The sequence below is a fragment of the Zonotrichia albicollis genome, chromosome 8, assembly GCF_047830755.1.
Source record: "Zonotrichia albicollis isolate bZonAlb1 chromosome 8, bZonAlb1.hap1, whole genome shotgun sequence".
Classification (NCBI taxonomy): Eukaryota; Metazoa; Chordata; class Aves; order Passeriformes; family Passerellidae; genus Zonotrichia; species Zonotrichia albicollis.
Genome location: NC_133826.1, coordinates 1,942,305 through 1,956,020, shown reverse-complemented (window position 1 = coordinate 1,956,020; position 13,716 = coordinate 1,942,305). Strand labels below are relative to the sequence as shown.

At 53.5% G+C, this 13,716-nt stretch overlaps 1 protein-coding gene across 3 annotated transcripts in view; it reads left to right on the top strand.

Annotated features, from left to right (window-relative positions):
• Positions 1–2,877: 2,877 nt before the first annotated feature.
• The window catches only part of DNAJC6 (DnaJ heat shock protein family (Hsp40) member C6), a 43,008-nt gene continuing 32,169 nt past the window's right edge, over positions 2,878–13,716 (top strand). Inside the window, exons 1-2 of one of the 3 annotated variants that reach the window (XM_074545617.1) lie at positions 2,878–3,101; positions 11,710–11,833. In XM_074545617.1, coding sequence (XP_074401718.1) covers positions 11,821–11,833 — 13 coding nt within the window. In that variant the 5' untranslated portion in view covers positions 2,878–3,101; positions 11,710–11,820. Of the gene's footprint in view, positions 3,102–11,550; positions 11,834–13,716 lie in introns of those variants that run through there. The other 2 variants (XM_074545616.1, XM_074545615.1) reach the window with 2 other exon arrangements.

Here is a 13,716-nt window from a genome sequence, read left to right as displayed (position 1 = left end):
GCCATTTGCTCCACCCCTCCCATCTTTATCCTGGAATCCCAGAACCCCGGAATCCCAGAATCCCAGACTGGTTTGGGTTGGGAGGGTCCTCAAATCTCCCCATCTCAATCCCCCCCCTGCACAAAAAGTGGTTTTAATTTCCTTTTTAACTTCTCCCTGATAAAAATCCCGGGGAGCATTAGGACAGGGAGGCTCTGGCCGTGTCCTGTGCGCCAGGAATCCATCACAAGTGCTGGGAATTGGGAATTGGGAATTGGGAACAGGGAACTGGGAATTGGGAACCGGGAATTGGGAATTGAGGATTGGGAATTGGGAACTGGGAATTGGGAACTGGGAACTGGGAATTGGGAATGGGAATCGGGAATTGGGAACTGGGAATTGAGAATTGGGAACTGGGAATTGGAAATTGGGAACTGGGAATTGGGAATTGGGAACTGGGAACTGGGAACTGGGAATTGGGAATTGGGAATTGGGGATTGGGAATTGGGGATTGGGAATGGGAATTGGGAACTGGGAATTGGGAATTGGGGACTGGGAACTGGGGATTGGGAATGGGAATTGGGAACTGGGAATTGAGGATTGGGAATTGGGAACTGGGAACTGGGAATTGGGAATTGGGGACTGGGAACTGGGAATCGAGGACTGGGAATTGGGAATTGGGAACAGGGAACTGGGAATTGAGGATAGGGAATTGGGAACTGAGGATTGGGAACTGGGAACTGGGAACTGGGAACTGAGAATTGGGAACTGGGAATTGGGGACTGGGAATTGGGAACGGGGAACTGGGAACTGGGAATTGGGGACTGGGAATTGGGGACTGGGAACTGGGGATTGGGAACTGGGAATTGGGAACTGGGAACTGGGAACTGGGGATTGGGAATGGGAATTGGGAACAGGGAATTGGGAATTGGGAACTGGGAACTGGGGATTGGGAACTGGGAATTGGGAATTGGGAACTGGGAACTGGGAACTGGGAACTGGGAATTGGGAACTGGGAATTGGGAACCGGGAATTGGGAATTGAGGATTGGGAATTGGGAACTGGGAATTGGGAACTGGGAATTGGGAACAGGGAACTGGGAATTGGGAATTGAGGATTGGGAACTGGGAATTGGGAACTGAGGATTGGGAACTGGGAATTGGGAACTGGGAACAGGGAACTGGGAATTGGGAATTGAGGATTGGGAATTGGGAACTGAGGATTGGGAATTGGGAACTGGAAACTGGGAACTGGGAATTGGGAACTGAGAATTGGGAATTGGGAACTGGGAATTGGGAACGGGGAACTGGGAATTGGGGACTGAGAATTGGGGACTGGGAATTGGGAATTGGGAATTGGGAACTGGGAATTGGGAACTGGGAACTGGGGATTGGGAATGGAAATTGGGAATTGGGAACTGGGAACTGGGAATTGGGAATTGGGAATTGGGAACTGGGGATTGGGAATTGGGAACTGGGAACTGGGGATTGGGAACTGGGAATTGGGAACTGGGAATTGGGAAAGGGGAACTGGGAATTGAGGATAGGGAATTGGGAACTGAGGATTGGGAACTGGGAATTGGGAACTGGGAACAGGGAAACTGGGAATTGGGAACTGAGGATTGGGAATTGGGAACTGGAAACTGGGAACTGGGAATTGGGGACTGAGAATTGGGAATTGGAAATTGGGAACTGGGAATTGGGGACGGGGAACTGGGAACTGGGAATTGGGAACTGGAAACTGGGAATTGGGGACTGGGAATTGGGGACTGGGAATTGAGCTCCCCGAGCTGCAGAGCCTCCTCCCAGTGCCCCCAGTTCCCTTGTTGCTGTCATTCCCGAGTATCAGCTCGGGGCACTCCCAGTTGGGAGAGAGCAGAGCCTCGGGAATGATGGGAGAGAGGGAAAACAAGGTGACAAACCCGGAATCTGCTGCCGGGGAAGTGGGGGAGAGCCCCGGCCGGCGGAGGGGATGTCGCGATTCAGGGTCGCGACAACCCGCGGGCGGAGCGGGCATGTGCGGGCAGAGAAACCCGAGGAGGAAAAATATCAGCGCAAGCTGGAATATGAACTCGGCCTGAAAACAAAGCTGGGAGGTGAAAAAGCAGAGGAATGTGAGCCAGAATCCAGCCGGGATCAAAGGCTTGGCTTCCCCCAGCGCCACCGGGGGAGCTGGGAGGGCACAGGGGACACGTCCCCACCCCACAGCCTGACCTCAGCCCCGCTGGAGCGGAAAGCAAAAGGAAACGGCCTCAAATTGCACCAGGGGAGGCTCAGGTTGGACATTCGGGAACATTTCTTCACGGAAAGGGTTGTCCAGCCCCGGGTGGATGAGTCCCAGCCCCTGGAGGGATTTAAAACTCCTGTGGATGTGATACTTGGGGACATGGGGCAGTGGTGGCCTCGGCAGTGCTGGGCACGGCTGGGCTCGATGATCTGAGAGGACTTTTCCAGCCCAAATGATTCCATGACTCCCAATATTTGTTTACAGCATCACTGAAGTGTTTGTCTGCCTGGTGCCCTGGGAAGTGCCCCAGGTGTGCCTGGATCAGCCCCATCCGCGGGGCTGCAAAGCCTGGACAAGTGACATCCCTGCTGGGTCCATCCAGCAGCATTTAGCATCCTCCAGAATAAAAAAAAAATCAAAGGAAAGAAAGAAAGAAAAAGCAAGGAAAAGGAAAAAAAAAAAAACCACACAGGAAAATAAATTTAAAAAAAACGAGGAAAAGAAAAAAAAGAGAAGAGGAAAAGAGAAAAAAAAAAAGAAAATGGGAAAAAATAGAAAAATAAATAAGCACGCAGTCAAGGGAAAGAAAAAAAAAATCAAGGAAAACAAACAGAAACACCCCTGGTGAGGCTTGCGCCGCAGACTCCAGATCCCACTCCAGGCCACATTTTAGACGGTGTGATATGTCTGCCTCCATCCCCATCCCTCGCTGAGTGTCTGTAATCCCCAAAATAACCCGGGAGCGGCACGCAGCTCGCAGCAGCGGCGGCAGCAGCGCCCCGGGCGGGCCGGAGCGGCCCCGCCGCCGGAGCCGGGCCACGAGCGGCGGCGGGACACGCTCGGCACCGCTCCCGCAGCCCCGCAGCCCCGCAGCATGCACGGCCCCGAGCAGCCAGGTAAGGAAACCTCAGCGGGCTCGGGGAACAGCGGCGAGAGGGAACGCGAGGAAATTGGGGGTGTTGTGCAGGGCCCGTTTGTGCTGAGTAATTGGGAAGGCAGCTGGCATCCCGGGATGGGGAGGGTTCCCCGCTTTGCAGCCGGTTATGTAACAGGGAACAGGGAAGGGTCGCAGCCGAAAGTGCCCCGGCCGGGCAGGGAGGGCGAGGAGCCGGGATTTGGGGATGGGGAGCTGGCAATGGGGTGCAGGGCACCCCCGGGCTGCGGCGGTCCCGCGGTGCCCGCCAGGAGCACGGACACCTCCTCCGGCACCCCAAAACTCGGGGTTGCGCTTTCAGGGCTGCCCGGGAGCTCTGCGGGCGTACGGAATGGACAGAAGGGGATTTTCCGGTTTAAAATCACAAGTGTGGCTTCTCCGCGGCCGGACCTGCTGCAGGAGGGGCATCGGCGGCGATGGCAGCGCACGAACGCTGCCATCCAATGCTGATCCCGGCCTTTCCCTGCCAATCCCGCGGGAAGCTGACCTTCAACCCCCCCTCTGCTGTGCCGAGGCAAACACAGGGCTGCATTGCCTTTAAAAAAAAAAAAAAATCCCTATTTCGGGCCAAAAAATAGCCGAGATCCGTAGGTAAATGCGGACATCGCTGCTGAGGCGGCCCCGGGCGGGCGCTCCGGGAGGGGACGGGGCTCCCCACGGCTCCAGGTAGGTGCTGAGCCCCCCACGGCTGGAAAACAGCCCATCATTCCCGTCTGGCTGCTGTGCCTGTGCCCGTCATGATCGTAGTCTTGTTTTGGATACTGCCGGAGAGAGGAGGAGGAAGGAGGAGAGGGAGAAAGAGGAGGAGGAGGAGGAGGGTGAGGAATGTTTTGGGCGAACCCTCAGGTCTGCAAACTCCCGACTTCATTCTCCCTCCGCAGCTGGACCAGGGCCTCCATCTTCTGCTATCCCTCCAAATGTGCATTTCTCTTAGTCATAGCCTTTCCCTGAGAAGAGAGAGAGAAAAAAATAAAATAAATCCGCTAAAGGCAGCGTTGGGAGCGATTCCGGCGGCACAGGCGGCGTGACGGCAACACCGGTGCCGCTAAATTTAGCCAGCCGTGGCACAGCCGCCTTGTTTGCATCCCGGGAACGCTCCGGGCCGAGGGATGCAGCATTTTGGAGAGGCTGCAGCCCTTAAGGAGGCTCCGGGTTTGTCCTTGAGCCGGGCTCTGAATTGCTGAGCCAACTAATCCCCGGCGCAGCCTAATCCCGGCCCGGAGCCGCAGGTTTGGGGCAGGATTGGCTCCAATCCCTCCTGCTCCCCTGGGAAAAGCTGCTGGGAGATGATGGATTGTATAGGGAGAGCCTAGGGGGTGCCAGGCAGGTTTTGGGGTGGCAGTTGGGATTTTGGGGCTCAACCCCCCCCAGGCACACACCCAGCTCTGCTCAGGGGCTGGAATTGCCCCTCAGGGTGGGAATTGGGGTTGGCACCACTACAGGGATGTGGCAAAGGATGCAAATCATCCATGGCAAACATTCTGATTCAAAGAGGGGGCTGCTCCTCTCCCAGAATCCCCAAATCATCCAGGTGGGAAAAGCCCTCTGAGATCATCCAGTCCAACCATTAATTCAGTCCTGCCCGAGCTCCAGGGATCAGGAAACCTCTAAAAAACACTAGAGCTGCCCACAGGTCCCAGATTTTTGGGAACACAGCCTGGAAATTCCAGAATTCTGTGGATGTAGTAGGCAGAGATGATGTAAATCCCATAAAAATTGGATTATAGATGCTTCTTCAGGGGTGCATAAAGCAGCCGTGGGAAACTCTCCAATTAAAGTGCCATAAATAGGGAAATAAAATTATACTTATATTATATATTTATATATAAAATGTAAATTTATAATTTATATGAAATTATAAATAATTAATGGTTCACACTAATAATTCTATGGTGTTAATGTTTTTACAAGGGGTTTAGTGTTTTATTAAAATTTTAAATATCATTATACCAAGCTAGAAACAGTATTTTATGAGCTCTCACAGTCCCAAAAGTGGATGAGGCCCTGCTTGATGGGCACAAACAACATATGGATTTCTTTCTCTTGAATAACTCCTTGTCCTCAGCAGCCAGAAATAATAAGGATGGGAATTTAGATCCCTGAATTAAGGCTGGGAAAGGGAGAGATGGAGAAATTGGGGGTGCAGGGCAAAATCAGGCAGGGAGACTGAGACCAGGGGCAGGATTTGCTCCAAATCCTCTGAAATGGGACTTTCGCCATGCAGGAAAATTTGAATTTATTCGCTTCCCCAGATCGAGATTGGAAGCAAAAAAAGAAATTATCCTAAAAACCATTTGAATTCCTTTTCCAAGTGAGAGTTTTCATGGAAAACTGCAGGAAGAGCAGGTTGCTCTCATCCAGCAGAGGTTTCCCCGATGTCTGTGAGGGGTGGGTGCACCCGGCTCTCCCCCATTCCCTCCTGGCATTCCTTTGGGAAGGGTTTGGGTCCCCACAGAGCTCCCAGTGCATTGTTTCAGAGTTATGTGGCTCAGAGCTGAGTCAACGCTCTGTGCCCACAGGGTTTTCCATGGATTTGGGTCTTGGGGACACTCCAGGAGAGCATTCCCAGTGGGGTGACCCTGGGGAAACCACCCAGTGCTGACAGGGGGTTTGTCACCTGTCCTGGTGGCAATGGACACCAAGAGAAGGGAGAGGGACAATCCCAGCCTGGTCCCTGGCTGGCATGTCCCCAGGGATGTCCCCAGGCTGAATTTTCATCCAAAGCCAAGGAATTATGGAATATTTGGGTTGGATGGGCTCAAAGCCCAGCCAGTGCCACCCTGCCATGGCAGGGACACCTTCACTGTGCCAGGCTGCTCCAGCCTGGCCTTGGGCACTGCCAGGGATCCAGGGGCAGCCACAGCTGCTCTGGGCACCCTGTGCCAGCTGAACTCCATTCCCACACCAAACTGGGTGTCTGTGCTTTGACCAACACCCCAAAGCTCAGAGCACACATGGATTAAAACCAGGATGTGGCAGAGAGCACGAGCAGCCCTGTGGGTCCCTTTGGAAGTGATGCTCATTCACAAACCTGAACCCAAACTGCCTCAGTCACGACCTGCAAATCACCACAAGCTGACACAAACACAATTTCAGAATATTTTATATCAGCCAGAGCAGCAAAACTTTAATAATACAATTTTTCCTGTTAGCTTTAGGTAAAAACCTAAATTCTGGCAGAAGGTAGAAACACATCAATGGGGTTGTGTTGTTTCTGGCCAACTTTCCTGTGCTACCAGAGCCTTCTGTATCTTCCTGCCCTGGGCCTCTCTTAAATATCCACCCAGGAAATCCATCCCAGTGAGGCCTGGAGTAAGGGAACACCATTCCCCCTCAGGAAACCCTCACGCTGTCCCTCCTGGGGAAGGGATGGCAGCCCCAGCTGGGATCTCCCTCAGTTCTCATGGAAAATCTGATTTCCCTGAGGGCTCAGAGCTACCTGAGACCATGTCCTGGCCATTCCCATGGAGTTCTCTGCTGCTGGGGCCTGACCCTGAGCTCAGCAGCTGCAGCTGATGCAACCCCAGGATGACACTTGGTTGTATAATTTTCCTCCCTGTTTTCCCCACCAGCCATTTTCCAGCACAGCCAGCACCCAGTGCCCAGATTTTCCTCAGGGTTTAACCACTTACCTCGCAGTGAATGGGAAATGATGAGCAAACAGCAGTCAGGCCACAAAATATCTGATTTTTCCCAAAATACCTGATGGTGAATGGCTGTGCAGCCTCTGATTTTCCAACATTTTGCAGGCTGGGGACTTCCTGAGCCAGCATTTCCTATTTAATGGCCTCTTATAGATCCACTTCCCATCCCTTTCTCCTCTTCCTTTGTGAGCCATGGATGTTTTTAGCAGCTACAGCAGCCCTTGGCAGGCAGCTCTGCAGCTCAGTGTGCCTGAGGAGCCAGGCAAAGCCTTGAACACCCCAAAACCAAGTCCTGGGCTGGGATGAGTAAATTGTGGATCATCCCTGACAGCTTTTTAACAAGACTGGAAGGCAAGGAATGAAAGATGTGCTGACACAGCAGGGGAGTTAATGGGTGTGCTCTCACAGGGAGGAAAGGAGGGGGAAGAAGATATTGAGGGTTGAAAATTTGTCACATCCTGTGTCATCCTGAGCATCCTCAGAGGGAGCACTCAGCTGCAGCCAGGCCCTGAGAACTGGGCTGGTGTTCGCTGCAGCAAAGGCTCAAGGCTTCCTCTGCTGAAGGTTAAATCGAGTTTAACATTTAAACCCAGCCCAAACCATCTCAGAACCTCCTCTGCTTTTTGTTAGAGATGAATGAGACAGGCAGAGCCACTTTGGAATTGCTGAACGTCAAGGGGGTTGAGAAGGGGTGGGATCATTTGATGCCCTTTCCTCCACCTGGATCCCCACAAACCATCCCAGATTTTCCCTGGAACATCACATCCCACCCTGGGAATGTGCTCTGCTGTCACAAGGCTGGGACACCATTCCCTGATCCACAGGGAGGAACCACGTGGCCATCCCCAGCTCCAGGCCAAACCTCACTGATATATCCCTGTACAAGTCTGGAAACCACTTGGAGATGGAATTCCTGGCTCTGGAGCCACATCCTGGGGCTGTTCTGCTGCCACATTCCCAGAGCAGCACAGGGGGAATGTCATGGTTTGAACAGACAGGTGTCTGCTAAGGAGGGCAGAAGCTTCCTGTGAAATGGAGAATGCAAACCCTCTCCCTCCAAATTATTATGATTTTGAAATTAATGGGCTCATAAGATGTGGGAATGGGAATAACAGTTATTTACCAGGAAAATTAAAAATACAAATGCAATAGTACAAAAAAAGAAAAAAAAACCACTGTCAGAGTGAGAACAGGAGCTGACCCCTGTGTGTCAGGGGGTGTCCCAGCCCCATCCATGGGGGCTCAGCCCTCCTGCAGTGCCAGCTGTGGCTCTGCTGCAGCAGGGATCCTGCACAAGGGGGGAGTTTTCCTCTGCAGCTCCAGGGCTGCTGCAGATGGGCCTGGGCTCCTCTGGGAATGCAGGGAGCACAAAGCTGCTCCTCTGGGAATGCAGTGGGCAAAGGCTGCTGTGGTATTCCCAAACCTCAGATTGTATCCAGGTAGGAATGCTTGAAATCTCAGATGATATCCAGGTAGGAATCCTTGAAACCTCAGATTGTACCCAGGTAGGAATGCTTGGCTCCTCCCCTGGGCGGAGCCTCTCCCCATGGGATGCTGGGATTGGATCAGCCATGCAGGGATACTCACTGGCCATTGACAGAAGATAATTAATAATTAATGGCCCATGAACAGCAGAGATCTCCTGGAGGGAGGGTTGGCTGTGGGAGAGATAAAGAAAGCAGCCCAATGAACAGAAATAACTGCCCCACCTCTGACAGATAGAACACACACTCCCATTTCCAACCTGAGACAGGGATGGATGCTCCTGGCACTGCCCAAGGCATGGATGAGCCCAGGTGAGAGGGCAGGAAAGGTGATCCCTGCTCTGCAGCTCACTGCTGGGAATGTCCCTGCCCTGGCAGGTGAACTCTGAGGTCCCTCCCAACCCAAACCTTTCCATGACCCTGTGATTTTGTGGCCCCACAACTCCCTGTTGTGCAGGGGGAGTTCAGCATTCCCAGAACAAATGTTTGGTAACGGGGGGTTTTAAAGGCATTGCTCCAGGTATTCAAGTAATTTTCAAGCTCTATTTGCAATTCTAACAGCACTCCCCAGATGAATTGTGCTCCTGAAGAATTCAGGGTGTAATATTTCACCTGAGCTGCTCAGCTGATGGGAGGAGAGGGGCAGAAAATGGAATTGCACCTCAGGACAGTGGGGGCTTGGTTACAGCTGCAAAGAGAGACTTTACCCAGGAGAGGCTGCAACAAACCCAGACAGAGAAAAACAGCCAGAGGTTGGCAAATCAATTTTTCCCAAGGTCAGGAACAGGGAGGGTTTGTATCTCTTGAGGCTTGAGCAACATGAAATCCTCCTTAGCACGTCCTTAACACTTCCCCAGCCCTCATGGCCCCTGCCAGCCTTGCCCCTCAGATCTGCCCCCAGCCACTGCTCAATAAATGAATATTTCTGTGGGGCTCACTCCCTTCCTTTTCAGCTTTGAAAGTCACGTGCAATTCAAAGTTATTTGATTTTGGTTGGGCTTTTTGGTTGTTACAGCATTTTTATACTGTAGTTCTCCAAAATCCAGAGAAACCACAAGGCCCTGCTTTAGCCCAACTTACAGGGAGAAGGGAGGGAGAGGAGAATAGGAGAATATTATTTTAAATGTTCTTTTCAGCTAAATTTCCCGCTGGAAGAGTGCAGCTTCACCTGAACCCACAGGGTTCCCTAATCCTTGAGTTTGTGCAAACAAGGATGGGGCTTTGAGGTGTTTTCCTCCTCCCTCTGTGCCCCAAAATCCCCTGGAGTGGCTGCTCTGTCTCTTTGTGCTTTGCAGAACCCCCCTTTTCCAGGCTGTGGTGGCAATTTCTCTGTGATCCCCCAAAACCTCAGAAAAGGAAAAGAATTAACAACAGATTCAACAAGGAGGAGCAATTTTAAATTTTTTTCCCAAAAAAAAGCTGAGGCAGCCAGACCTTGGCTGCTCAGCAGTGAGGGAGTGGCTGCTGGATTATTGAGAATATGGAATTTTCATTTTTATTGAGAACATGGAATTTTGTCCAAGCTGAGCCTCTGGAGCTGATGGGCACAGGTGGACACCACAGTGATGGGTTTTAGGCTCTGCAGGGTTTGTGTCGTGCCAGGTTTCTCCTCCACCTGTTTTGATGTGTTTGGGCTTTACCTGAGCAAGCAAAACAAAGGAAAATTCACCTCCACCCCCCACAGATTTCCCATTTTTATCCCAGAGCACAGGAATTGTTTTGTCCTAGACTGACCAGGAGAGGCTGACAGATGTGATCCCTAGCGAAGATCATGGAATCCTGGAATGGTTTGGGTTGGAAAGAACCTTCAAAACCACCTTGTTCCCACTCTCTGCCATGGGCAGGGACACCTCCCACTAGCCCAGGCTGATCAGAATACACAAAATGGCTCAGAAAACGTGTTTATTTTTGATTTTATTAACCTGCTGCTTGGGTGCCAAGAGGAGGGGCCCATCCCTGCTGGTCCGTGTTGCAATCCACGAATTGCTCCACACAGACCAAAGGATGGAGGGAGTAGAAACCACAACCCCAGCCTTGAGTTCAGGCTGTTCCTGCTGCTGGCAGGGAGCTGCTCATGTCAGGTCAGCTCAGTTTTGGTTTGCTGCTTGTAAATCTGCCGGGGTTTTTCTGGGGAAGTTCTGGGTCACAGATGTACCTTGTCTGCTCCGTGCCATGAAATCTCAGGGGTTACATAAACAACAGCGCATGACAAGGTAGGGCTGGAGCAGATGTCTGCTGCCCCAGAGGAAATTTCAGCAGGGAAATTTCAGCCAGGTGCCAGCGATACCTCAAGGTTTGGGTGTTGCTACACAAATGATTGGAATCAGAGAATCCCAGAATTATTTGGGTTGGGAGGGAACTCAGGGTTCATCCAGGCCCACCCCTTGCCATGCCAGGGACACCTTCCTCCATCCCTGTGTAGCCTGGCCTTGCTTATTGATGTCTTTGCTTTGAAACAATGCTGGGCTAATTTCTGAGCAGAGAACTTTCCTTTCTGCCAGAGATCAAAGGCATGCTCGTGCCTGTTTGTTAGGGCTTCCTTTTGCCTTTAGTTTCCCTTAAATTACAAAGAAATCCACTTAGAAGAGTTTAATAGTGCTCATTTCCTTTGGAGCATCCCCGGGTTCCTCTGTTCCGTGTAAAATGAAATTAGGATGTTCAAGGCCTGGCTGAAAACTGCATCTGAGCAAGGCACAGCTCATCACTCGCTCAGGGCCACGCTCTGCTTGCTCCCGAGTCTGTTTTCATGGGAACAGCTAAAAATAGACGGGTGACAACAACAAAACCGGCTTTAGCAGTCGGTGGCACTGCCGGGAGCCGGAGCAGCGGTGGCACAAGGCAGGTTTGGGATGCTGGCCCATCATCCCAGCGGGATCAGCAGCGGGGGTGGCACCCACGCCCAGCCGGGCGCTCCGGGATGCTCCTCAGGGTTTTGGGGCTCGGTGCAGAGGTGCTGTGCCCCCCGTCCTCCCGCGGAGCGGGCAGTGCCAGCGGGCAGTGCCAGCTCCGGAGGCGGTGACCTTGGCAGGACCGCGCCTTCCCACCGACATCTCGGTGTGGCTCGGCGCTGCCAGAGCCCGCACGCAGCCCTGGGGCGGAGGCAGGAGAGGGATCCGAGCCAGCAGGCAGGGCCGGCAGGAGGAACGGGCGCGGCGGCAGCGCTCGGGGCCGGCAGCAGCCGGCGCTGGGCTCGCAGCCCCGGGACGCTCCCGCTGCCGCGTCCTCCCCGCCCGCTTCCGGCGGCGGCGGGCCCGCCCTTCCCCTCCCCTCGGGGCGGCCGGAGCGCTCGCCGTGCCCTCCCTCCGTGCCTCCATCCCTCCTCCATCCCTCCCTCCTCCCTCCCGGCCGCGGCGCCGGAGCCGCTCGCCCGCCCGGCTCGCCCATGAGCCTGCTCGGGAGCTACCGGAAAAAGCCCGGCAGTGACGGCTATGAATCCTTGCAGCTCGTGGACAGCGGCGCTGAGCGCGGCGGGGCCGGCGCGGGGCCCGGCCGGAGCCCCGGGCGGCAGCAGCAGCAGCAGCCGCAGCCCCGCGCCGACGGCGGCGGCAGCACCATGGACAGCTCAGGTACGGCGGGGCGGGCGCGGGGCCGCTCCCGGCGGGGCTCCGGGGCCGCGGGGACAATAGCGGCCCTTTGTCCGGGCGCGCCGGGATGGAGGCAAGGCAGCGCCGCAGCCTGCGCGGGGCTGCCTCCTGAGCCCCCCGCTCCCGCGGAGAGAGCGTGCGAGGCATGAGGGAAAATGGATGGAGCGCTCTGGGATCTGTCCCCCTCCCCACCACGGGTTGGATGCCCAGAATTGTCCTGAGGTTTTTGGGTTTTTTCCTCCCCCCCCCCACCCCGCTAAAAGGCACTCATCAAAGTGAGTTGGATTAATTCTGATGGATGATGTGCAGCGTGCACCATTTTTTTTAATCAGGGAGTAAGGGAGCAGATGGTCTTTATGGCTGGTAATGGGATAGAGAGCTCTTCACCTCGAAAGGTTCAAATTTGCCTGGCTAACCAGGAGTGGGGAGAGTGGCCGTGCTTTGAAGGGACCCCTCTGGTTGTGGTTCCTCACCTGTGCCCACCTCCAGGAGCATCCACAGCCTTTGCAGGAACTTGTGGAGCCCAGAGTGGTGCAGGGAAACACCCTGGGTGTTCGGGAGGGACCACACTCATGGCCACCTGCTATAGGGTGGTCTTGCAGCATGGAATCACAGAGTCATGGAATGGTTTGGGTTGGAAGGACCTGAAATCTCATCCCATTCCAACCCTGCCATGGGTGCTCCAGCCTGGCCTTGGGCACTGCCCAGGATCCAGGGGCAGCCACAGCTGCTTCGGGCACCTGTGCCAGGGCCTGCCCACCCTCACTGGAACAATTCCGTCTGTAAATCTGACCCAAATTTCCCCTCTTTCAGTTTGAACCTTTTACTGCTTGCCCATCACTGTAATTCCTAAGGAAAACACCTGCATGTTCCAGGAGGGAAAGGGCTGGGCCACAGGCACCCAACAAGCACTTCAGATACAGCCTCTTTTTTTAACCTGGTAACCTCTTTTTGAGGGAAAAAAACCTTAATGAGCCATGGCTGGGCTTGGGCAGGGAGAGCCTTATCCTTGATTTTTCTCCCCCATTTTTTATGATGTAATAAGAATCATAAAATCCCAGAATGGTTTGGGTTAAAGGGACCTTAAAGTGCCACCCCTGCCGTGGGCAGGGACACCTCCCACTGTCCCAGGCTGCTCCAGCCCTGCCCCACCTCCTTGAACACTCTCAATCATGTTTTCCTCTTCCCCTTTGCCATCTGAATTTGCTTCCAAGCCTTCTTTTAGGCTGGTGTTTGTTTTTCTCTCACTTACTTTACTCCCAAACTTCGGAAACATCTCTGAATTTGCTGCTACAACATCTCTGCTGCAATTGCTCATAATCACAGGCTGTGCCAGCAGCTCCTTACTCACAGTGGGCTGCTGTGTTGGAGTGATTTGGGTCCTGGCAGCTGCTGGGATGGTGAGATGCTGCAGGCAGGTTAATGTCTATCATCAAGGCCATTGCCTGGATGAATTGGATGAATTTCCTGCCAGGCCAGGGAGCAGAGGCAGAGGGGCAGTGGGAGGTGGTGGTGGCTCCCAGGCAGGTGTGGGGCTCCTCTCCAGCCTCATCCTGGGCTGTCATTTCAGTGCAGCTCAATTTGGCTCTCTGGTTTTGCTGAGCAAAAAAAAAAAAAAAAAAAAAAAAAAACCAAACAAAAAACCCTGCTCATGGGCAGCCAGACAATGGCTTTATTTACAGGTTTTCTGCAATATTCAGCCATTTCCACTCTGCAGCTCCTCTGATTCTAGCCCAGAGCATTAAACTGTATTAATGGCCTCTACCAGTTTCCAGGATGTTCTTCCCAAACACATGGGCTGGCTCTGGGATTTGGGAGCTGATTTTTAAGGGATCTGTCTCAGCCAGAGTTTTCTCCTTTCAATT